The 27,152-nt window shown below is 43.8% G+C and overlaps 1 protein-coding gene across 1 annotated transcript in view; it reads left to right on the top strand.

Annotated features, from left to right (window-relative positions):
- FHIP2A (FHF complex subunit HOOK interacting protein 2A) overlaps positions 1-27,152 on the top strand; it is a 256,893-nt gene that overhangs the window by 184,111 nt on the left and 45,630 nt on the right. The window contains exon 15 of the mRNA XM_069239277.1: positions 13,455-13,595. Within this exon, the coding sequence (XP_069095378.1) occupies positions 13,455-13,595 (141 nt within the window). The remainder of the gene's footprint in view (positions 1-13,454; positions 13,596-27,152) is intronic.

Raw genomic sequence — 27,152 nt, 5'->3', positions numbered from 1 at the left:
GTTGTTCTCTTGGCTTTATTAGGAGTTGACCAATGCCATTGACTTGACCCTAGTTTCTGTTTTAGGAGGAATACTTTTCTCTCTAGCAGGGAGAACGATTTACCATCCAGATGATAATAACGAATGAATGAGTCCTTAAGCTGGTATGAATCAGCTATGCTACAAAACGGTGGTGCTCTCCCAGGTTCTGGAAGCTGCCAAAGATGTTACAGGACGTGTTCTGAGTTCAGTGCCTCTGTTTTATTGTAGGAAACCAAACCTGCAAGTACAATACTTTGTGGTGAACCTTCTACTCTCTTGAGGCTTCATTCTCAAAGATCTTGACTCCTGTGGTTGCTTATCTAATTTTGCAGAAGGTCCTCTACTAACCTTACTTGAAAGATCGGCACTTTCTCGAGCAAATTTGCACAATTCAGTCTGATCATTAATCTCTGCTCCATATTCAGTATTATGTTCTTTCCAAACAATGCAAACTCCTCTCTGATTTGTCCTGAAATCTGTTGGCCTGGGCCATTCTAGGCTTTGAACTCATTTGTTTCCTTCCTAGAGAGAGACTATCCGTCTTCTAAACTTGGTGACCTAATTTTGGCCCATTCTTGCATATTGTTCAACAAGTCAGACTGCTGGTGGCTGCCAGGAAATCCTCCGCAAGAGTAAAGTTCAGGATCAAGTGGTCAAGGATCACCAGTAACCTGCATACCTGCTCAGTGGCCAGTTGGTGGTACGATGGGGTATTTATGAATGTTGGCATGTGTTGGTGGAGGGTTCTGGCAGTGACCAGTTTGTCAGTTGCTGCCTGGATCCAGGCTGAGGAGGTTGTGTTTGTATCATGGGTGCTATTGCCTATTAATAAACCTTGTGGTCACTTACCTCATTCATGTTGGAGTGTCTTTCACACAGTGGCATACCGTTCTCTATATATCTTGTTAAACCAGCTGTCCAGGTTAATGCCTGCAAGAACAATGTGTCTATTGGTGCCTATGAACACATCTGGATACTGCTTTTACACTGGCAGCAAATTCTTGAAATGCCATCTGATATGCTTTTCTCCACGCCTTTAATACTGTCAAGCACCATACAGTAGGTTTGACTATTGCATTTCAGTGGAAGGCATGACCTCTTCCAACAATTTTACGTAGTGAGTACTATGGCACATATTTTTACGTAACAGTTGCTTCTAAAGCTATCTTTTCTAGACTGATTAATTCTTCTTTATCCTTTGGCTCTGTCTTGCACGGAATAGAACATATGTATGCTATTTGAGCATAATTTACCATGTAAAGGGTACTTCACTGATTTTGTGTTGACTTATGTTTATCAGAAATATTTGGCAGCTGTGTGGGCTACTCCAGCTGCATTTTGCAGGCATTAGGCTCATTTGAATTCCTTGTCAAGAGCTACTTGGTAGGTTCTTCAGGAGGTTGTTGGCCTTGGCATACGCTCTCTGTTGTGCTTTTCTCCTAACTGTCTTTTTCTTTGTTATGGAATTTAAACATAGGTCGAGGCCAGGATACAGAGGTAGGGTAAAGTCACTGATGTGGACCTCCAGTAACTCCTTGTCCTTTAGCTCCTTCGAATTATCAACTCCATATGCATCAAACAAAACAAAATATCAACTAGCTAAGATGGGAACGTCTGATAATGCTGTGAGGGGTTAGGATATATCCAAATATGCAGGTGTGTGGTATAGGGCGTTCAAAGTTATTTTTAAACAGCTTTTGAACCAGCTGCTTGTCCATCACCTGAATGAAACCGCATCCTTCGCTTGAAAATGGAAGAAGGCATCCAGGTTAATATATTGACCCTTAAGGTAACTTCATCCCTTAGACTGAGAAATAGATATGCTGTTTATTTGCCCGCCCATTTGTGGTAGTACTAACGGGAACTTTATTACTACATTTCTGGGGCTAATGTACCCTTTCTGAAATACATTTTGCAATAGGCCTGTAGGATGAAGAGGTTGGATCCCTCATTTTGCTACATATGGTGTTAATAGGAGCTTTCAATTTTGTATTTTTTTATTTTATTGTGCCGATAGGGGTAGGGCATGGTCTGCTGCAAGGCGCGTATGGCATCTGTCTGGTGAGCTTTAGTCTCTGGCCCCCTCTGCCATGACCTGCTGGTGGTAGCAGAGCTCCCCATACATCTGAATGTTGGCTTTCAAGAGCTTATAGCTGGCTTCACTGTCAGAAACCCAGTGTTGAGCTTGATGGGAACACCCTGCAGTGAACTGCATTGGAAGCATGGTGGACATCATGTGGCTTTTGACAACGGACATGAAAAGGAGGCCTCACTGGAGTACCGAAGGACTCCGATGTGGCTCATCAGAGCTGCCCAGCTGAGGTGACGAGATGGCTGGTCTGCCATGGACAGCAGCCCAACCTTTAGGTATTGCACTGCTACTTTTTAAGACATCAGCACAGTATGCCATGACATTGTTAGTTGAACTCCATATGCTATTATACTCGGAATTAAATTAAGACCACAGGGGCGATTTCCTTTGCTGGGGAGTGCTGTCCTTCTGGGAGGTTAATGTTTTTCACACAACTGGATTGATTACTCATATTAACAACTGTAGCAATGCCCAGTGGAACAAACCATATTGTTGCCTAGTGACGCTTCCCACGCTCTATGAATCGGGATAGTGAGAGGCATCTGTAGGAGAGTGTCTATGCAACATGGGGCACTACAAGTAGCACCTCAGGGGCACCGACTCTCGTGAAGTGTTCTTATGTAGTGGCAATTTCTTTTTTTTAAAAAGGGAGAAGAAGAAAGAGAGAACAAAAAATGGAGTCCTGTGGCCGCTTAGACATGTCTGGAAATCAGAAGTGAGTCAACTCCACCTCAGTCTCTAGTGCACAGATAACAAGGCAGCCATGATGGCGGCAAAAAGGGTGCAAATCTTTCCAGCCACTGAGCAAAGACATGCAGATCGCCTTAGATGAGCTACCATACTTAATTTGGTGGCCACACAGATGCAAGCACTAAATTCTGATATGGCATCTTCTCTCTCTCTGATCTGAAGAAAGAGCTGTAGTCCGTGAGGGACAGTTGCTACCGTTGAGGACAACATTATGGCAAGGAGCCAGGAATTCCAGAAATCCCAGGATGGCGAGGCAAATATTGAAGAAGATATCAGGGCTTTCAGGCAAAAATTCATGGACCTTGAGAACAGGTCTTCCAAAGACAATATAAGAATTCTGAATATCTATGGAAATGTTGTCACTCACTTTCAGACTCTGCTTCGCCATTTTCTCAAAGAAGACCAAAGATTTGATAACATTGTCCAAGTGCACAGAGTGAGTGTCATAAGAGCAGGGCCTGGTGCTCACCCTGGAGACATAACTGCTAAACTGGGGGTCTTAGCAAATCAAAGATATGATTGTAAAAGTAGCTAGAAAGGCTGCTGTCTTAATCTTACAGTACAAAAGTATAGATCTCTTTCAAGATACCCAACAAACCACTTTGAATAAAAAAGGAGGATGCTGCAGCATATCACAACAGAACTGCCAGGGAGATAGCTAAGTTATTGATGGACATTACCTTTTGGATAGCGTCCTAGATGGACTCCAGATTTCATGGGGTAAGCACACTTAAGAAAGTCCAGGGTCCTGCAAAGGACAGACACCATCCAGACAGGAGGAAAACAGTAGTGGAAAACCTAAGGAGAAATAGGAAAAAGCAGATGCCTTGAGATGCTCATCCTGTAGCTGAAGGTATAAAGGTACACACATGCTTCTGTGAAAGTGACTGGGAATCATAGTTGTAGAAGATGAAGTTACGGAATTGAATACTGGAGGTCAGTAGGAGTCTCTCATGCTAAATCACTTTAATGTGAAATTCTTAGTACGGGGCCTGATGTAAGATGCAAAGAGAGATGTGGATAAAACAAGTGTATTGTATTTGTCATTGAGTTTCTGAACCAGAGTGGTAACATTATCTGTTTTTAGATGACAGTTTATGAAAGATGCATATATACTGAGGATGAAGGCACTTAAAGTCGGGGGGGGAGTAGAAGACCAGGACATATTTCACCATTGTGTTGGGACTGTACATAATCCTATTCCTTTAAAATTCCAATAGTGCTGGGGAGGGGAGGAGAAGTGAGAAATGGGGAGGAACCAGGTTTGTTGGGAGTGGAAGTTGGGATAAGTTACTGAGTTCACTTTATGGAGGGAACCGATGAGCACAGGTACAAAAGACACCAAACATGTACCAAAGGTGCCGGAAGCATACTTGGAGCCCATTTAAATATTGCCTTCCTATAGATGGAGCGCACTCCAACTTGTTATGCGATGAGAATCATGTCTTGGAATTTGAGTGGATTTAATCCCCTTTTAAGAAACATAAAATCTAGAGGGAAGTGAAGGAAGGCCTACCAAATGTAGTGGTCACCAGGAGATGCATTTACACCCCTCAGACCCCCACCTCATGCAGAGCAAACTATACCCCACCCTATTTTTCTCGGCAACCAGTAAGAACAAGCATTTTCAATGCAACGGGTCTTGTGTTTGTTCGAGTTAGAGCTATTAGTATTGTAAGCAACAAAAAAACACACCGTGGAAAATAAACAGATAAAAGTAGTCTGGACTCCAGGCTGAAAACATCGAGCCTCGTATGCTTTTGGTACTTTGCCGGTGTTGTGTAGGTGGGCTAAACACCACAAAAGGCATGACGTATGCATGCCTTTCACAAATGAAAGCAAGCAGATTTTAAAAGGCAAGCCCACGAACCAATGTAAGTGACTGAGGTGGCATGGGCGTGGTTTCAGGCCCAAAGAGAGATAACAGAATGGACAGAGCACTTTGTGCTCGCCCATAAAAAAGGAGGAATTATGATCAGCTTGAACAGGGATTTCCCACTGGAAATGTTTAAGATTGTCGAAAACATTAAGGAGGGCTGATTTTTGTTATACTTTAAAGAGAATGAGACCATCGCCCGTGGGACTCGTCAGGGATGCCCATTGTCTCCGTTACTTCTTGTGATAGCAATGGAGCCCCTTGCGGTGGGGTTGCAACAGCAGCATAATGACAAGGGTCTGCAGTTCCGGCAGCGACCCATTTTGATATCTATGTATGCTTATGACATTGCACTGTATGTACGGGATCCGTGCCGAAATTTAGATGTTCTGTTGGATGAGATCGTGCACTTTGGCACTTTCTCTGGCATCGTGATTAATTGGTCTAAGTCAGTGGTGCTGCCTTTGTCCCCGGGTGTGGCGAAGTTCTCTTCTCTGTATCCTATAGCATGGGCGGAGGGCCCGGTTCGGTGTCTGGGAGTCCAGTTGAGTTGCGACATGGAAACTCTCTGGTTGGCCAATCATGGTGCGGCGAGCTCGTGGTTGGAGGAGAAGGTTGAGGCATGCCGCTCATTACCGATTTCGCTGATTGGGCATATTGCTATTGTGAAGATGGTGGTGCTCCCTAAATTTTTGTTTGTGAATCTTCCGCTCATACTCTTGAAGAGTTTTTTGCGGCGTCTCCTCTCTGTTCTGATTCGCTTTGTTTGGGCGGGCGGCCAACCTCGTATCGCCTGGGAGAAGCTGACGCTGCCTTTTGAGTTAGGTCGTCTTGCTCCCCCTGATTTGGAGCTTTATTATAACTGCGCACAGGCACACTTTGCATATTACTGGCTGCGCCCGATTCGGTATCTGGCACCTGAAAGTGACGCAGTTTGGCCAGATGGCTTGGTACGTGTGCTTGGAAATCCGTCTCGGCCTCGTTCACGGGGTGTTGACACAGTGACGTGTACTGCCAAGGCATGGACGGCACTGATGCATGTCTCTGGAGCTGCCACCCTTTTTGCCCCTTCGTTACCTGTTCTAGCCGTTGCTGATGCTCAGATGTTCCGAGATGGGGGGATGCGTGATTTTCTTCGGGAAGCCAGCTTGACTGAGCTGGGCGATTGGTTTGCGGATGGTCATTTGATTCCTCCTAGTGAGGCTTTTGGAGATGAACGTGCCACTGCATTACAGCGGATGTATGTGCTGAGGGTATGTGATATACTGCGTGCTCGGTTCCCTGGTCTTCCAGAGGCTCCGCTGGAGTGTCGTGCTTTAAAGGTGATGTGCCGTGCGCAGTCGCCACGTAAACTAATTACAAAATTATATAACTTCATCCAGGAGCAGAGGGGTGAACTTAGAGGGTCCTCCAGGGTTAGATGGGAGATGGATGTGGGAGAGCCTATTACGGAGGAGATGTGGCATAGTTGCTGTGCGCATATGAGAGTGCTGTCCCCTAACTATAGGCTGCGTCTGCTGCACTAAAAGTTTTTACACCGCCTATACTACACGCCTAGCGGGCTTTGCTCTATGGGTCTGGCGTGGATGCGCACTGCGAGCGGTGCCGTGCCCCTGACGCTGGATTTCTGCATCTTGCGTGGGAATGCGCTGAGGTCCATGCTTTTTGGGTGGAGGTACTGCGTATGATTACTGAGATGACTGGGTCGGAGCTACCTATATTCCCCAAACTCGTGCTGCTTGTATGTGTGAATGAGATCTGCCGGACTCACAGAAGGCTGGTGGGTCTGCTTGTTTTGCTGGCTAAGCACAGAGTTGCCATGTGTTGGGGAAGGGGGCGAGCGCCTCGTGGTTTTGAATGGCTACGCGACGCCGCTTTTTGCCAGGAACAGTTGATGGTTTTTTGGGAGCTGACTCTTGAAGGCTCCTGACCAAAGGATATCTGGGCTCCGCTGCAAGCTTATTTGGCGACCTTGGGTGGGAGGGTTGAGTGATGCATGCTTGCTCATCCTGGGTGTCTTTCTCCCATAACCTCCGCTCACGTTGTGTCTTGTGTATAGATGTTTGCGGTTGGGCGCTTCTGTGCGCATATTCTGCCTGTGCGCATACTCTGCTGTTAGCCTTGGCTTCACGGTATTTGATTAAGGGCCCCTCTCCTGGTTTTTTTGCTTGGACCATACTCATCGAGAAGGTTGGTGGACTCTGCCGATACTGTCAGTTTTAACCATGATGCCTTGTGCGGTGGGAAATTTGTGCCCTGCTGAATAGATTCTATTTTGTGTCAGGAGAGGTCTGTATTTCGACACAACATGTATTTATACTTGGTTGGCCAATATTGTTGTTTCACTGTTCTGCAATATGTAATAATTAATTTAAAAAAAAATAAAAAAAGAGAATGAGACCTGACGGGAGCTTTAACATTCTCAATATTTACGCCCTCAGTACATTCCAGGAGACCGTTTTTTTTCTGCAAGTCAGCCAATGTAAGACTGGAACCTGCATGAGCTACTTTGGGTGGGTGATTTCAATGTAGTCCCTGATGCACAGCTTGATTGACACCCCCACTATATATTTTTCCAGCGTGTTGTATCAAAGCCCCGCTTTTTTGGGGAATTCAGGGAAGCAGATCTCATAGACATTTGAAACCCTATGGCACACAGGAGTACACCTTCTCTCACGTTAATAGATTGTACTTCCTTATTTATCAGAGGTGGATGGAAAACACTTGCTCTATATCAATGGCAATATAGGAATACTCCGTGCTGATATAGGAGAGTAAATGGGCAAATAGCTTTCAAAACAGGATCCTAGATATTTAGTTAATCCCTCCTCGTGAATAGAATAGCATCATATAGGATGCCTTCAAGGCTTGTTGAAAGAGGTCAGTGCATACAGGAGAGCGCTAGACAGCATAATATACATTTAGTGGTTAACTCATGACCCTGTAGAAGATGAGCTCAAACTGGCAGAAAAAGTCTTTAAAATGATGGGTTCATTGTGGTTCTTATGAACCCTGACCAGAGTGAGAGGGCATGTGGCTCTCCTGGCCATGGAGATGTCTAAAAGGCTCTATTGTACCTAAGCAAATATTTTTCAAAAAGGTCATAAAAACGCACTTATCTGTTGGCTAGGAGTCTTGGAGGGCAAAGGCAATGCGGCCAGTCCCTGCTTTGAGAGTTGAAGAGGTGAATAGATCTATGCCAAAGAGAGAGGCCTTTATTCAGAGGACCCAGTGAACCAGAAAAAGGTGGGCAAACTTGTTAGTTCAGCAGAGATGCTGAGACTAACCCGCCAATAGAGCCTCTATAGAAGAACTCTTAACCTTAGATGAAGTATTGACAGCCATTACTGACCTACATCCTAATAAATCCCCGTGTCCTGATGGCCTATCTAACTCATCCTATCAATATCTATTCAATCAAACCTAACCCCGCACCTCATAAGCATATTTAACTATTTTTTTGCAAACAAGCTCAGTCATGCATATGATGACTGACACTAACGTTACGCTAAAACATAAGGATGGTAAACCGCCAGATCCTTGTGAGGCATGCCAACCCATAGCCCTCTTGAACTTGGACACCAAGACTTTTACAAAAATACTGATAAACCGATTGATGCCCCACGTCAGATCTAATACACCTAGAACAGTCGGAAATTGTCACATCATTGATAGACAGCAGGCAATATACAAGTGCTCCACCTAATACAAAAGGTATCCCAGAAAAGATACCCCTTACATTAGATGCTGAAAAAGCATTGGACAGGATAAGCTGGGCATTCATTCAAACAATCATAGACTAGAACACCAGTCAGTGTGTGTAGGTCTGAACCCATTTATGTACATAGAGGCACCTGTTTTTTGTACTAATCATTGAACATTAAACCTCTAGCTGCACACGCCAAGTAAAATCCAGGCACTAGAGCAGCATAAGATTCATTTGTTCGCTGGCAATACTCTATCTGCGGAAGATACACCCACATCCATAATGCAGACCCTAGACTTGATAGAACATTTTGCCAGATTATCAGTCTTTTAAAGTCAGTTTAGCAAAGTCGGAGTTGATGGGGGTGGGGTCATCCCAAGCAGATAGAGATGCTGACTGAAAAGCCCTAGTTTAAGTGAAGTCAAATAAAAGATCAAATATTTAGGCATTAATATCACACTGAGATTGTGAAACCATATTTCAGCAAACTATATGCCTCTACTCAATGCCAGAATCACCGACATGCTCAGATGACGTAACTTGGCCATTTCATGGCTTGACAGTGTTGCTGCTGTTAAAAAGTCCTTGTTCTGATTATTGTATGCCTTCCAAGCCCTGCCAGTAAGAGTCCCTAAAACAGAATTGAAATCCCTACAGTGGGTGGGCTGGGACTACCGGACATAAAGCAGTATTTCTGTGCCTTGCATAGCAGAGTCTTTTTTTGTAAAGGACCCTTTTTGAGACTCAGTGGAATTGGATACTCATAGACTAAGCTGTTATGAATCAGACACCATGGGCTATACCCTGGCTAGCAAAAATGGCTTATCTCCTGATTTGTTACTTTTCTGAAATTCTCAGTCCCGTAATGGAAATATGAAATATGATCACCACAAAACGGACTTGACGATATTTCCCCCTTGTGTATCCCGCTATGAGAAACTCCGATTTTGTACCAGAGGGAGCATGTTTGTTGGGTAGAGGGGTGGTGGGCAGAATGCTAAAAGATCCATTAAACAAGGCGCAAATCAAAACATTTGAACAGTGCAAAAAGAAGTTAAAATAGGGTAAGGTGATTGAATGAGGAATGATAGTGGACATTGATGAGACAGCTTTGGCTAGATTTAACCTCCATGTATAAAAGTGTCCAAAATATAGATTTTTTTTTATATGTATGTGATATTATTGCATCTACACCTAAGAGGTTGCAATGGATGTACCAACACTCATCTGGATTGTGCTGGAAAGGGTGGTGCAAACAAGGCTATGATAAGCATATTTGGTTGTTTGCCCCAACTGCAAATATTTTTGAAAGAAACCCTTAGGTACCTGAGGGGCATTCTAGGCTACCTAATAGTACCCTACCCTGCTATAATACTTTTACGCATATGCCCCACGGAATATAAACGGCTTACCAGTGCTGACTTGGGGGATAGTGACCAACATAATCTTAATGACAAAACAACCGATAGGACAGAAGTGGAAATCTGCTACAATACCCTGAATCCACACCTGGGTGAATAAGCTGTGGTCCTTTCTGACCGTGGAAAAAATGACAAGGGACCGTCACAATGAGCTAATAGAATGATCAAACATGGTGACATCTGGTAAAGTGCATATTTGCTCCAACGATAATGCTGGGTTGTCCGAGGTCTTTGAGATTTTTGAAGATGATAGAACAAAAAGACTTATAGCGGAAGGAGGCATTAAGTGAGCAACCACAAGATATGAGAGCCTCAAGGCACTGGAAAGATCTATTGGAATGTTGTTCAGTTAACCTGTCAGGAGAAATTTGGGTGGTACCGGGGTTTATTTTTACCTTTTGTGTTCAAATTTGACCCCAACTAAGGCTCATTGTATCTTGCACAAAATCAGTAAAATGCATTTGGAAAAAAGTATGTCCGTTGCTGTGCATCATGCTGCAGTGTACATAGATATAAGCATGGCACTGGTCTACAAATGCCTTACGGTGCCACCAAATACCACACCGCCCCTACTTCCATATACTACCACCTTCTGTACCACCTGCACCTCAAACCAGATGGACACAATCTCCATGTTATTACACTTGTTCACCTATTTACACCAAGATAATGTCCGCATACACCTCCTCAGCACACTTTTCTCATATCTCCTACAGCCCTTGCACTCAGCAGCCCCCGCACCATCCACCACTTAGACCTCTAAATGCATACTACATATACAAAATGAATTATACGTGTACCAGCACTTTCTCTCATTTATTTAAAATCTGTAATGAAAATAATTGCTTTATCTTTGTTTTCTAACTTTGTGTTGAAAATGATCACCTTTCAGCGTGTGCGCTCTGACGATAGGTTCATGAATGGCCTTTTCCGTTATCAGCGACAATAAGTTATTTACCATATCTCTGAGGGTTGTGCATGAGAGTGGGTTATGTTTCCCTAGGCTGAAGGGTGGGTCTGGGTTGGTCTATGCCAGGACATGAGGAATGTGTTGCATGAGCATACCATTTTCAGGAAAGTTATGTTTCAGAATAAAAATAAATAAATCGAGATGGTTGGTGAGTGCCTTCCCCTTTAGTTGTCTGCATGTCCCGACATAATGATTCCTCACAGTAGGTGGTCGAAGCTGATGGAGCGTGGATTTCTGAACCTCAATCTCTTAAAGAAATAATCAAACCAATTTCCCCATTGGTCATATAAACCTTTGATAGTTGACTTGAAGCGTTGTAAGAGAGCTAACATCAGAAATAAATCTCCATTTCTGTAAAGCCAATTATGACTTCAGAATGAAAACCAAGAATCACTTAATTCAACCATAAAGGTTTATTTTAACACATTAATCCAGCCAATATATGCAAAGTAGGAACAGATTTAAGATACTGAAGTATATTCTGAAGACTAAAGTGTGGCTGTAAATTAAGCTGTAATAATATGAGATACAAAATAGTAACAACCACAATGCAGAGGAAACAGATTGACACATTCATGTGTTCCAAAATAAAATTTTACTTTTCTAATCTAGCCATAAGCTGAGGCTGCGAATTCTACAGGGAATTTCTAAATGGAGAACATAGAAGCTGTCAGCATGAGTTTGAGCTTTAGTAGAAGGAAATGAGAACAGTGCTCAACATGAAGCTTTACACTCAGACGCCCATCAGAGTGAGATATGTTCCCTTTCGAAGTCAGGATGAAGGCTGCACAACTAGCTATAAAATACCAATTAAAAGTTTGACAGAACATCCATGACTCATTCTCATCACTGAGAGCTAATCCCGCAACCACATTTGTGGGGAGTCAACATACTCCCTAAATTCCCATCTCCACACAGTCAGGTACACATCTGATGGTGAGGCTTTCTCTCAACATCATTGCAACGCATTTGTTGCAAACTGATTTGTAGCAGGCCTCACTATCAGCAGTCTGATACATAATAATAAGCCTTTCTCCAACTAACGAGAAGCACAATATTGCTTGTGCAGAGGAAAGAAAACAGCATACTGGCTGCGTTAAAGCAAACATTTTCCAACTGAGGCCTAATGCCAAGCTAAGTCAACTCGAGCATCATAATGAATGTATGTTAGAAATATATCAGTAGGAAACAATCAATAATAAATGTGAATATGTAATGAACATGATTACGTCAGTCTATTGATCCACCTAATACACTTGTATATGAATTCTGAGTGAGCATTACGGTTGCATACTATTAATTCATTAAAATGTACCACAGATGTTAATAGAGTTAAACCACACTTTGAATATAAATGTTGTATAAATGTATATACATGCTGTATACAGCGTGGAGCCTAAAATCTTGCTGCTCCTAAGCCTTCCGCTGTATCGCTGATTTTGAACACACAAATTAGCGACACATTGTTAAGGCTTTCAACTCTATCTCTGAACACAATCAGTGTGCAGGGAGCTCCTTTTTAGGCCACTTTTGTTTGCACCATTTTCCATCTCCCTTTCCTTTTTTCAGAATTTCTTTCATACCCTGAGGGAAACATGCACTGATGTTGCCTCTGCTGCTCCTTTCTTGTTGGTAGTGTCATAGCAAGGGTGCCATAGGCCTTAGTGCAGCAACAAAAATGAGCCCTCCAGACCCCCCGATTTGCCCTCCCAACCTTGTTGTATGGTAAAGACCTGCTATAAATGGAGTCCTACTGTTGTGCCCCGCCTCCCAAAGACACACCTCTGAGCCCCTTTCTGTCAAATGGACTAGTGATAACTAGCACCTACCTGTAGGTATTAGTGAAGTCAGATAAATCCTTTTCATTGTTCAAAAGCTTAGATCGGTGGTTCCCAACCTGTGGTCCGGGGACCCCTGGGGGTCCGCGAAGCCTCTTCAGGGGGTCCGCGACTGGATAGAAAATTAAATAATATTAACAAATGAGGTCCCCAGCTTTCAGTAATGACTCAGTAGGGGGTCCCCAGATTCCAATAATGATTCAGTGGGGGTCCCCGGGTTCCAGTAATGATAAAGTGGGGGTCCACAGATGTCAAAAGGTTGGGAACCACTGGCTTAGATGATTAGCTTTGTCAATAAATGGTCTTCAGAGTTAACATAACTTTAGGTCCCAACTAACTGGATCAACCCTACATTAACTCCTTTGTTATTATCAAAGTATCTGCCATACATGCTGTACCTAGTTCTTCTGCTGTGAAGACCTTGCAGATTTTCCATGTCATTCTTTACACTTTTTGCAGCCAGTCAAGCGGAATTTGACCAAGGTGTGCCTGCTCTAAATTATTTGCAGAGATTAGTGTCGGAATTAGATTGTTATAACAAATTCAAGAATTTTATTTTCTTTACTTTTGCAAGAAATAACCATTTCTTCACATATCCTTCAAAGGAAGCGTTTTATGTTCTTTCAAAGCGACAAGAGCATTTAACGAGGACATTTCTTAACCAAAACAAACAAATAATTCACAGGACCTCACAGAATAAAATATTGCTTAATCATGCAGATGTATGAGTTGTTTTGCCTTTGTCTCTAAAACAGTTTTCTCCTCTTGTTCCCCAAACAGCCTTATGATGTTAATTTACAAGTAACGTCGGTGTTGTCTAAGCTGTGTCTCTTCCCTCACCCACACATTCATGAATTCCTTTTGGATCCATATGTAAATCTGGCTCCAGGCTGTAGATCTCTGTTTTCTGTAATCGTCAGGGTAAGTAGACTTAACACATGGATACAAGGTTGTCACTGAAAAGATAGATGTTTTCCAGGGAGTGTTGGTGGGTATGGACATGTAAAACAGTTATTTATGAAAATATGGATTTAGGATTTCTTGGAATAATTGATTTTCAAAGATTTAAACTGTTCCCCTCTTTTGTTTCACAATTTTATTTCTGCATACTGAGGCCTTTTGAATTCTGTCACGGTCCATGTACACTCTTTAATGCAATCAAAGACACAAATGTCCCATTTTTTATTCCTGGTAGAGACCGCTTTGGCTGTTGCCAGAGCTCATGTGGTGGACCTAAGCATTTTAAAAAATGCAGCAAAAAAGAAAATATAGATGGTGAGCTTTTCAATGTTGATTACCCTATTTAGAGGATATCATTGCAATATTGGTATTATTTCATATACTTCCTAGGGAGTAGATCTATCCCAGAATATAGATTATCTTTTCTTGCTTCTGTATGTGTGGGCAGAACAAAAATAACAGTGCACCATTTTACATTTAAAAAATGTAGCATTGAGTTCAAACGTATCTGTCAGGTTCCACCAGTGTTTTCATTATTTATTTAATAGTGATCAGTGCTGGATCAGCACTGAAAATAAATGCATAGCCTAGAGCATTAAGGCTACATGTGTAAGATGGCCACTGTGTCCAAATGTAAAGACATGACCGTGTAAGCGATGAGGAGTGACTGAAGACTGTCAAACCTTTCAGCTACGATTATCAGTGCTGTGTATGTACTGCACTCATGGTGAATCCCCAGCTTCCAAGATGTTTCCCCTGAGCCATTCACAGCAGTCGTCACCTATTGCCAAGTTGGAGTATCTGAGCACTGCATTTTAGGTGGAGGCCCTGCCTGTCCATAGCCTCACCTTTGCAGATGTTGTCCTGGTGATCTATAAAGTGGCAGACGATTTTGTCCATGACACAATTAGTGCCACCAGCAGTGCCGCCCCAGCAAGCGCACTCTTAACTACACCCATAAGCCCTGTGGTGGTGAGGCAGCCATCTCCATGCCAGAGTATGCAGTCTGTAGCTCAGGGATGGTGAGCCTGCAGCAGCTTCAGTCATCACGCTGGCGTGGTCTTGGCTACAAATGGAGTAAATATATCTCTGGATGATGAGATAATGAGCAGAAATTCTTGATTGCTATGAGAAAGGATTTTAATTTATAACTTTGTTTCTGATGAATACTTCTAACAAAAGATTACTCATCTTCTGGATATTCCACAGGCATCAGAGGGGATCTGGAAAATCTTTATCAGTACCCCTGCACACTGGTAAGTGCTGTTGGGTGGCTGCACAACAACATTTTTCCTCCCTGGAAGTGACGTGCCAAACTGCATATAAGAGCCACCCATGCACACCACCTTAGTTCTTTCTGTGTGACCAGGTGCTTATCGTGCGGGACCCCTCGTCTCTTTAAGAGGCAAAATTCACTGATAAATAGGCAGAAAGCAAGACTTCACTGCCCTGCTCTGGGTGATCCAGCCTTCCTAACGCAACATCCTCTGTTATACTCATGCTCTTTGTGATTCCGTTGCTCAGGTCCTACCTGCTGTGCTTGATGACCAGGCCCATTGCAATTACGTTATGTTATGGGTTTTATAGAGCGCATAGCTACCCCAGCTCTAATCCCAAAACAACAAAACCTTCTACAGTAGTGGCCAGGAAGCAGAGTGCCTAAACAGAGAGCTCAAGAAAAGATGAGCCAGGTTTTCAGAATTTTCCTACATTACGTGATTCTGGTCATTCCTGATAGCAAGGGGAAATGTATTCCAGAGAGCTGGACCTGCACGAAATGAGCGACCACCTGCTCTTACTCCCTTAATACGTGGGACAGTGGCCAGCTTAAGGTTCACAGAGTGCAGGGGCTATGAGGGTTGGTGCAGGGACATCAAACTAGGCAGAATGGGAGCCCCCTGGGAAAACATTTTTTACGGGCGGTGCTCATGGTCTTAAACTGCACACGCTTCTCCACAGAGACCCAGCACAGTTTGCGGAGGAGGGCGGACTTTGGGCAGAATTTTGGCAGAGAAAACAGCAGCCTGGCTGCAACATTTTGAACATGTTGGAGTCTACAGACTACTGACTTATTAGCTCCTAGATATTAGATGTTACAGTAGTCCAGTCGGGATAAGATTGCTGCCTGAACAATGATCTGATGAGTGCTGGGATCAAAACATCCAGGATTAGGTTTAAGGCTCCGCAGGAGCCCAAAGCACATGCCTGCTACTACTTGCCTGCACTTCAAAAGTTAGGGTGCTATCTACCCATATGCCTAGATTTCTGACAGCAGTCTTGGTTTGAGGGGGAGGCCCAAGAGAGGAGTGCTATCAATGATCGGCCCAAAAATGGGGCACTTTTCCTAATGCAATCATTTCTGTTTTACTCCTTGTCAGTCGTAGGTAATTTGCGTCCATCCACTCCGCAACAGCAAGCATACCCCTATGAAAATTGGCCCGGTCTGACCTGAGATTATCAGAAAAAGAGAGCACAAGCTGGGTGTCACCTGCATAAGACACCAGCGGAAGCCACAAGGATTTCACAACCTGGGCCAGAGGTTGACTGTAGATATTAAACAAGGTTGGGCTCAAGAAGGAGCCCTGAGGAACGCTGTGGCACAGAGTATGCGATTGGGAACTGTAAGGGGGGATGGGATGACCGGAAAGGATCGCTCTGAGAGAAAAGAGGCGAGCCAGGACAGTGCAGATCCGCCTATGCCAATGTCCCATAAGCGCTGAAACAAAACTTTATGGGACACCATATCAAACACTGCACTTAGGTGGAGCAGGATCAAAGCCGCAGGCCTTCCTTCACCTAAAGTATAGCGTAGGTGCTCTGTAACATGCAAGGATGGCGGACTTCATACTGTGCATCAGCCTAAAGCTGATCTGCGACATATCCGAAATCTAGAAGCTTAGTTAAAATTGCACTCATGCGTATTTTTGTCACTTTGGCCAGAAAAGGCAGGAGGGAGATGAGACGAATGTTTCCTGGGTTGGAAGCATCCAAGGATGGTTTCGTCAAGAGAGGGATAGCCCTGGCATGTTTCGAGGAACCCAGTATGGATGCTAATGACAAGGAAAAATTAACAGGTTCAAGACAAGGTGGTAGAAGAAAATCCTGGAGTTTATATAATGCGTTTAACTTTAGAGGGTCAGCAGGTGAGCCTGATTTAACTTGGCTGCAAAGAGGGCGTAGCTCTGACAGACACACAGGAGATAGAGAATTAAACAAGGACAAAGCAGTGCTAATGAGTGTTGGGCCTCGGAACGGTCATGTTTGGGTCAAAATTCACATAAATATCATATATGTTGCTGATTAAATACTTTGCTAATGTCTCACAGTGGTCATTGGAAGCTTCTGTTGAATCCACTGAGAGTACAGGTTTTGTTAACTGACATGCAGAGAGGTCCTCTATAAATTAACAATATCACTATCTTGACTAGCTTTCAAATGGAGATTAAGATCTCCTACTATGCTATAAATAACAATTCCTGATAAGGTGAAATTGTTATTCAAAGAAGTTTTGAAAAGAGTGCTTTTGCAATCTGGGATCGGTCAATGAGTCACACTACACATATAGTTCTCTATATCACTTCAGTGCCATCGCCTTTACCACTGGTTCTGTTAAGATTCTTTAAATTATAGTTTGGAGGTAATGCTTGGGGCAGGTTCAGCTTCCAAGACCTGGGTTAGCCGGGTCAGAAACAGAATTGCGGAAACCTGATGTTGGATGAGATCGAAGACATCAGCGTGGTGTTTGACTAGGGAACAACAGTTTAGACTTAAAAACGTATATTCTGTAGATTGGATGAGCGCTCTAGTCCTGGGCACAGTGGGGCTCAGGGGGGGCTCAAGATGAATTATTAGGCAGTGGAGAACCAACTTATGCTTCCGGTTTGACTCAATTATGCAGCATGAAAAAGCAAATTAGGCAACATAATGCAGCACATGTGATTGTATTATTTCATAATTTTGTTATTGTTACTCATGTTAACACTGTCTGGGCAAAGGTTTAACCTCTATAGTATCAATTTAATTATCAAATGCAGTAATAAGCAGCGAAAAGATGACTGGTCAACCTTCGCATTGGCCCTTCTACTGTGGGGCAACACATGTTGTTGCATTTTTAGTAACTTTTGATCCGTTTGAGCAAGTAACTATTTTATTTGATAAAATCTGGACATTATGCAGCAAAGATGGATTATGTGGTAACTGCAGCAAATCCATAATTATATGGAATACAAAGCAGCCTTAGAATTGTTTAATGCCAGTGACCCCACTCATACACAAGCTATACAGAATGTCTGCAATCAAGCTACGTTCACCATTTGTTGTGGATTCAACACTACACATTGACTTAGTTGGGCAATGTGCACCAGTGTGGCATTCAAGATATGTGCTTGGATGAGAGGTCCCGGCTTCTCCGAGGATATCCAGTCTTCCCTAATAGATGTGCTCTTTCATGGCTCTCGCCTCTTTGTCGAAAACAAAGACTCTATTCCCAAGCACTTTAAAGATGGCAGCGCCACTGCCTGCTCCTTGGACCTATCTGATCCAAGGCGTCCGTTCCAAAAGCAGTTCTGCTTCCTCAGTAACTTCTGGTAGATAAGAGTTGTTATTACCACCAGCAACCAGCCTAGCACACCTTATGGCCCTTTTGTGGGTCATGCCAAGGTACCCTCAGACAACATAGATAAGGCACCACGCACCTCAGTCCCCCACTCGCTAAGGAGCTGAAGCTGCAGAATCTCTATAGTGTGCCCTTCCAGGCAAAAAACATGCTGTTGAAGTCAGAATTCAACATTTTCTCACAAGGTGGCTAGCTGTCACTAAGATCAAGTCGGTCCTGCAATCAAGGTTACTCCCTTCCATTTATTTTAATCCTGCCACACCCTACACTGCCTTTACAGAGGCTGATGAGGGGCCATCTGTGCCCCTTGCAGAAGGAAATGCCAGCTCTTTTGACCAGAGAGACCACAGGGAGAGTGTTGACCTTTGAAGTAGGAATTGGATGTCAATCCTCCTATTTCCTTGTGCTGAAGAAGTCGTCCTATTTTAGATCTTCACCTTATCAACTCCTTCCTGTGGAAAGAGAAATTCAAGACACTTAGTCCATCTTCAGCCTGGCCATCAAGATACCCAGTTCTACCCTCAATCCTGGAGACTGGATGGTGTCATTGGACCTTGCAGGATCCTTATTTCCACGTCCTTGTCCTACAGGCCCGCAGGTGCTCTCTGGTTCATGATGGGACAAGAGCACTTTCAGTTCGCTACACTTTCCTTCAGCCTCACCAGTGCTCCACCGGTGTTCACGTAAGTGCTGGTAGTGGTTGCAGCGCATCTTCGGAGGTCAGGGGTTTCGTTCTGCCCCTAGAATGACTGCTGAAGCCGGGTGTTCCCCCAAGGAGTAGTCACCTACCTCCATACTACAGTGAACCACTTGACATCTTTGGAGTTCACTGTCAACAGTGCCAAAGTTCCACCTGACTCCTTGCAGACACTCCTATTCATCGGAGCTGTTCTGGACACAGTGCAGTTTTGTGCCATCCCCCGGAGCGAACAGTCCCGGACATTTTGGCTATGATACCAACTTTTCATCCTCTGTCCTGGATCTCAGTGAAGCTGATTCTGAGGCTGCTGGTGGCCTTCTCCTTCCTGCTGCTCAATCATAACATGTGGCATATGTGGGATCCACAGTGGGTTTTGAAGTCCCTGTGGCTCAGCATTCTGAGGAGACTACAAATAACCAGCATTTGTGGCTGCTAGACCGTGATTGGGTCAACATGAGACCCCCCTTCTTACCACACCAAGAGCTAACAGTGGTGACTGATGCATCACTACTGGGTTGGAGAGGCCATCGGGGAGAGGAGAAGATCAGCGCCATCTAGCTCCATTGAAGACACTGCTTCTGATTAACCTCTTAAAGTTGTGGGACACTTGCTTGCCTTGGCGTTGAAGGCCTTTCTGTCATCCATCAAAGAAAGATTAGTGCCGGTGCTCATTGACAACACCTCGTGTTACTGCAACAAGCAAGTCGGGGTGGGGTGGGGTAGTGGACACTGTCAGGAGGTGCTATGCCGCTGGAAAAACAGGGAACTTACCTGGTTGTACACCACCTTGCCGGATGTCTAAATACCAGTGTGGAAAAACTCAGCGCCGACGCTTAACAGATGCAGTTAGACCCAGAGGTGGAGCAAGGTATCTTCCACAAATGGGAGAACCTTGACTCCGATGAGGATGTGCAATGTCAACACTTTTGCATGCTGGAGTTTCCCAGGTGGCTTTATCTTGGAGACGCATTCCACCTTGGGCGGAGCTTGGGACCTCCTGAGTTGTGCAGAATAAGATCCAGAACAACTGGGCCCAAGTCATCTTAGTGGCACTGGGTGTGCCAGGAGTGTGTGGTACCAGAAGTTCTGGGCATGATCATCTGTCCTCCGATCCTGCAGCCACTCTGGGAGGATTTTCTATTGCAACAGCAGGGTATGGTCTTCCACCTGGCCCTGCACAATCTTCACCTCCATGTTAGAAGACTCACAGCGGCATTTGACTGCTTTTAACCTCCCTGCTGAGGTTGTTGATGTCATCTTGGCAGCCAAGCATCCCTCCACAAAATAATTATTTGCCTGTCGTCAGTCCAAATTTGTGACTTGATGTGAGACTCTGCATATTGACCAACTTCTTGATAAACTATCCAAAGTGTTGCTTTTTGTGTTTTTCCCTAGCCATTAAGGGCTTGCCCTGGGCATAGTTATTTGTAAGTCTGCTTTTTCAGCCTTTTTTTATATTGCTGAATCAGTCGTCTTCCTTCAAATTGCCTGATGTGATACTTTTTAAAAAAAGTAAATGTTGGCAACATACATTTCATACTACTCTTTAAATTATATCCCAATAATACTGGAATTGAGTTCATGGGCATGCTTTGTTAACCTCTATGCAACTGTTCATTATAGCTTCTTGCCCTCAAGGCAGTTTTCCTCATTGCCAAGACATTGGTGCAACATGAGATGATCTACAAGCCCTCTTTGACAACCTGCCATACATGACTTTATTTCCAGACGAGTTGGTATTGAGTACTCAAGCCTTCTTTCTTCCAAAAGTGATTTCTTTTCACGTCAGACAAAACATCACCCTCCCAGTGCTTATTGCTTTTGCATCAATTATATCAAATACCATTGGGGAGATAATACAGCTGTTCGTTGGATTAAATGGAGCGAAAAAAAGGTAAGGCAGTGCAGAAAAAAACCATCTCTAGTTGGATTGTGCTCTTTATAAAAATCTGATACTCACTGGTCAGGAAACAGCATGCAGAAGGCTTGCAAGTTGATCCCACCAGGACCAAAGCTGATCCTTTTGGATGCGGAGTGCCTTTTGCCTGGCTGCTGTGGGGGCATCCCTTCATGTATTGACAAAGCATAACTGCCTGGACAGCCAGATCTATTGAAAGGGGCACTTTGCCTGCCTGTTCTTGCAGAGAACGTTTTGTTTTGAGCCAGTTCACAGTCCCAACACCATTTAAGGTACTGCTTTGGTATTTATCCAGAAGATGTGGAATCTGCAGTTAGACGTATCCATCAGAAGAACAATCAGCTTACCTTCAGTAATTGTTTACCCGGTGGATTCTGTGTTTGACTGCAGATTCCTACCCAACTCTTATATCCTCCTCAATTTGGAAAGGTCCCAAGCCGAGAGATCTGCACAATGGTCACAGCCAATCTGCTGAGGATGAGTTCTGTGCTTGGGGTTACGGACAGCCTCAAAAGCAATGGACAACTGTGCTAAAGGGTGGCACTTGGATGCAGTGTCACATGTCACTTCTGGAGCGGAATAACATCTACATGAAGCCATGCCACCCCACCTATTAGCATGCAGGGATGCTACGAAAGATTTTCTGGATCCAGTATGGTGCTAGGGAGGATTCCAAAGGCGAGAAATCTGTGGTTAGATAAAGTAGCCACCATAAAGTGTTTCCGAAGGCAGCGGACATGGCATATGCATTAATAGGAAGCAGAACATGCTTGATGTGGTCAGTTGAGCGAATATCTAAAGTCACTTTTGATGCTGTATGCTGCATATCTGTGAGGGTGTACCTCTGGTTCTTTTGTGATCCATAAAACGAACTTTGGCAAAGCCAGTATGTTTTGCGAATGCAAAATATATTGGCTTTGTGAATGTTTTTTTAAGATATGTCGCACAGCGTGAGGAGGGCGATGGTGAGATGAAACACCCTCCCACGTTTAAGCAAGTAAGCATGGCCAGGTACGTAAAAAGTATCCCGTTTGATAAGGTTGCAGCTAAGATCATGTAGTCCTATTTTGGAGGTGCTGCATGCTTGTATGCATCATATGAACGTTTCTGCTTATGTCAGAGGTGAATTACATCCAGTATTTGCTTATCTTTATAGTTTGGGCGTCACTAAGCATTTATCCTGCTCAGAAACAAACCCAACAAAAATATTAAGGCAGCTCGTAGTGCTAACAACAAGCAAATACTTTATTCCGGAAACACTAAAGCTGCGCTATCTTATTTCAAGAACGGAGGCTGTATTGTATGAAATATGCCCTGCTGCACACGAGTGGGGCACAAATATTTGCACCATTTAGGCTGATTGTGTTACATATCATGAAGCACCTGGTATTTGCACCAGGAACAAGCATTGGCAAAGCCAATAGGTCTTGTCAGTGCTCGAGCTCTGAGCTATTGCCATTGTCCATGTGAATGTCTTTTAGCCGTATTTGGTCCCTTAAGTGATGCTACTGTGACAGTGTTGTTTTAAATAAGAAAAAAATAATAAAAAGAAACGTGTGGGTTAAAACATCAAACCTTGAACTGCAAGAAGAAAGTAATAGGAAGACACAAATTTTAGGAGTAAGGGATTGGTCAAACGAAACTATTTGGTTGAATCACGGTGAGAGACAGATGTGTCTTTTTTACTGTGAGAAATAACAACTAAGCTAATGAAACAAACATAAAAATATAAGAAACACAGAGGCGAACAGTCCCTAACTCTCGTTTGTATAATGTAACCGTCTTGGTAGAAGGTGCTGTGAGACTCACATCAGCCCCAAAAAGCTTTCATGTGGAAGGCAGCTGACGAAAGTGCGCACAGCTATTACTGTACGTTGCAGCCATCTCTGACACGAAGGGTTTTCTACTCATGCTAAAGAAAGACCTGATTGATTACCAAAGATACGAATCGGCACTACCAAGAAATTAATGTATCCTTCTGTAATGTAACTGGTGCGCATGTAAAGCGCTCTAATCCCTTTGGGTTGAGTTAGCGCTATAAAAAAGTGAAAAAAACTAGCGGGAGACAGGGGATGCAACAGTCAGTGAAAGAAAGAGGAGCACACTAAAAGCTCTCTGTAGAGCACACTCACAATCACACTTTTAAGCACAAGGAGGAGCACACAGCCACACCGCAGGCTCGCCGCAGAGTACACTCCAGAGCACGATGTAGAGCACGTTTACCACCGCGCAGCAGGCCACTATATTTACAAGCAAATTGTGAGGCAGGGCATACTCGTCGTGTTTATGAGCTCAATACAGAGCAGGCTGAAGAGCCTGCTGTTCAAAGGCAAAGTGTGTGACCTAACAGTATGTCTCGCCATCACCCTCGACAAACAGTAGGAAGTGCACAACCTGGTGACGTGAGGACTCCTGCTGTCAATGAGAAGCAAGAAAAGTAGAGTGACTGGGGAAGACTGCCACTGGTAAGCCAGTTGGCGGGCTGTTTGCCCATTTTAAGATGCTTTTCAAATATAGAAGATTTTGCCACAGCACAAGCTGTGCAGGCGAATCCTAAAAAGTGGGATGACTTAATCCTGGGAATGAAAAGCCCTTGTAAAGCTGTGTGAACCCCATGTCCAGTTGTACATTTCTTTGCCTTTCAGAAACGGTGATGCTGGGGTTGTGCTCCTTTCATTGGTTCCTTGGTATAAAGTTTGGGTTGCAGTGTGAAGCCTAGCATGAACGAATGAAATTTGCCACTGAGGATTATGCAAAGTGAGGTCAAACCTGCTGTGAATGTAAGGGCCAGTTAAAGATGTGGGGCCATATTGATCCAGCACCCCGTCCCTTGAAAGTATCTGTCTGCATGGAAAACCAAGCATCTATTGAATCACTACTTTTTTCTATGCTATGTGCAATGTACCTAGTCACTGAGTCATTGCCAATAGAGCACTTGTTTTTGTTTATTGGCAGCCTATCACTTGGTTGTGCCATGTCACTAATGCCATTTGGGACTGTTCCCCCCTATTGCAAATTCAGCTCTTTTAGTGTGGTGTGGGCTGTAGCTGTCAATGGAACAAGAATTGGCAAAGCCTACAGGCCTGGGTGTTTTCTAATTCAAAACACTTTGTCACTAAATGTTTTACTTGCGCAAATACAGTTTTGCATATGTTAGCTCAAACCTATTGGCTTTGCAAATGCTTGTTCTATAGTGAAAATCCACATAAATCGCCAAAATTAAATCCTTACAATCAGAAGTGACGTATCCGGGCTTTCGTTTATACGATCAGTTGTTCTCAACCTTTTGACGACACCCACTTTATTATTACTGGATCCCATGGACCTCCACTGGATCATTATTGGAATTTGGGGACCCCCTCTGAGTCATTATTGGAAGGCGGGGACCCCGTCCTAAACCTTGTTGCTGATTTGAACAAAACAATACATGTAAAATACAGAAAATAGCATTCCTCAAACACATACACAAATGATAACACATTAATGTGCAAACAAATATAAATTAAAAAAAATATATATATATATATTTGAATTTAAATAGGAAGTGTGAAGCTTTTCTAAATTAATTGAAGCCACACATCGTCCATACTATATTCTGTTCGTGTACCTGCTGTGCTCCCACAAATCAATCTGAGGATACTAATTTAATTTTCAGTTCAAATTGTTTGAAATTTGCAATACGTTTTAACTTTTTCAGTTGTACATTTAGACAATTTATTTGTATGTAGTTTATTAATCTGTTAATATTATTTAATTTTCTAAGCAGTCACAGACTCCATGAGGAGTTTTATAGATCCCCAGTGGTCACCGGACCACTGGTTGTGAACAACTAGTGTAGATGATTCACAATTGCTACCAGTATTCCAAACAAGAGAAATAATTATGCAGATGTTTAAGAACCAGCAAAATATAATGGCCTCTCTAAAGCTAGTGTTTAATAGTAAGTTTGGCATACACAGAAAGATATGCTGCCGATGGCGTGTCTTGTGATGGATATGCCTTTCAAAGTCAGAGTCAGAGTAGTCTGCCAGCAAAGCCTCAAAAATTGTAAGTACCACTTCAGTTATTCAAGTCTGGCTTGACAGAGCCAAGACTCAAAATGCAGTTTAGAAATATTGGCTTTGCCATTGCTTGTTTTCGTTTTGACATTGTTCAATTTCTACCATTTTTGGGTTCCTCTTAACCACATCTGGCTCCTATAGTACCTGTTATATTTGATTCTCTTTCCACTGGCACAAGAGGATTTCTGCAGGCGGTTTTTAGATTTTGCCTAGACAGTGCATGCACTGTCTCTGTGAGACATTTTGTTTACATACTGTGGGCTTGCAGCCTGCCCATAGCTTACCTTTAGTTTACTTCACCATTGCACTTGTTTGTTTCACTCCCAGTTGTCATGGCATGGGTACATCATGTCCTCTTCCTGTGTTTGGCCCTCCCCTGGAGCCTGGACCAAGTACTTGTCCTTTTTTCTACTCCTCTTTTTAGAGGTATTTTATGTTCAAGTACTTCATGTGAGTGCTTGTTTTTCTGTCCGTCTCCTATATCCCCACCCGTGTAGCTTATATTACCCCCCCACTCGCCGCCTTCCACATTGCTTTTATCTCTCAAACCTTCCTGCCCAACAATGTAAACAAATCAGCTCACCTATGACAGCAAACAGGTCCGTTGTTATGGTACAGAATACACATATCCTTGTACTGTAATGTGGGACTGTGATTCTGCATGCTTCCAAATAAAGAGAACTGCAACATTATTCCTTGTCCTCCAAATATTTACAAAATCAAACATGGTTTCTGCCGCGGTCTTCTACTTTGTCCACAGTACAGTGCTCAACAGTGCAGTGCCCCTGTGAAACATTGACAAACCCTTGAGAGTGGCTGCTCTACAACAATTGACCCTGGAGAACTTGAACTGAGGCTCCAATGTAGGCTTTTGACTGCATTCCTCTATGCCACTGCACCATACACCACTTTACTTCTCACCACTGCACTTTAAGCTATTCAGTGCACCTCCACTCTGTTCCATTCTACTCTGCACTCTATGCCATTGCACACTATGCCACTCTTCTCTACTCTGCACCATTCTATTCTATGCCACACCACTCTATACCACACTAGGCCACTGCACTCTGCACCACTTTGATCTGTGCCACTCTACTCCACTCCGCACCACTCCACTGTACACCACTCCACTGTACACCATTGCACTCTACACAATTTGACTCCGCATCACTGCACTCTATGCCATACTGCTCTACACCATCCTACTCCATTGCACTGTATACCATTCGACTCTGGACACTCTACTCTACACCACTGTACTCTACTCCACTTCACACCACTCTACAACCCTCTACTCTATGCCACTGCATTCTATTCCACAGTGAGGCGCTACACCACTGTGCTCTACACCATTGCACTCCACACCTCTGCACTCAACACCACTGACCTCTACACCAGTTCACGCTGTCACTGCACGCTACAGTACACCACTGCACTCTATACCACTGTGCTCTGCTACACTCCAGTCTTACCTGTGCACTCTACCTCACTCTATGCACTCCCTTCTCCACCACTCTGCTTGGCACCACTCTATGCCACTCAGTACCCCTGTGCTCTGCAGCACCCTACACCACTGCACAGTGTTATGTTATATTGATTAGCGCACTAATGACCTGAGACTTTATCTAGGTGCTTGGGCAGGCGTGTAGGTTTGTGGTCTACAAGGTGCTTATATGAAGTGAGGAGGAGGCTCTGATGTATAGAGGGAGGTCATTCCATGTCTTGGGTGTGATATAGGAGAATGAGCGACCTCCAGGTTTGCTTTTGTGGATGCAGGGAATGTGTGCGAGTGAGGCACATCAAAGATGTCTGGTGGGTTTATGAAAGTGTATGCAGCTAGTCAGGTATTCTAGTGCTGTGTTGTGTAGGGCTTTGTATGTGTGCATGAGAAGTTTGAATTGGCTGCACTTGTGAATGGGGAGTCAGTGAAGCTTCCGGAGGTGCGGTGCGGTGTGATGTAGGTTTAGCGTGCGAGGTCAAGTATGAGTCTTGCATCCTTGTTCTGGATGGTCTGGAGTCTGTGTAGGAGTTGTTTGGATATTCCAGCATGGAGACGGTTGCTGTAGTTCAGCCTGCTGATGTTGAGTGCTTGTGTGACGGTCTGCCTGGTATTTCTAGGAAACCATTTGAAGATTTTTTACAGCATGCGTAGGATGAGGAGGTGCACACTGTTGACCTGAGTCCTCATGTTGAGCTTGTTATCTAGGATGATCCCTAGATTTCT

The sequence above is a fragment of the Pleurodeles waltl genome, chromosome 6 (assembly GCF_031143425.1).
Source record: "Pleurodeles waltl isolate 20211129_DDA chromosome 6, aPleWal1.hap1.20221129, whole genome shotgun sequence".
NCBI lineage: Eukaryota > Metazoa > Chordata > Amphibia > Caudata > Salamandridae > Pleurodeles > Pleurodeles waltl.
Note: the sequence above shows the minus strand (reverse complement) of the source record. Positions and strands in the feature narration are given on the sequence as shown.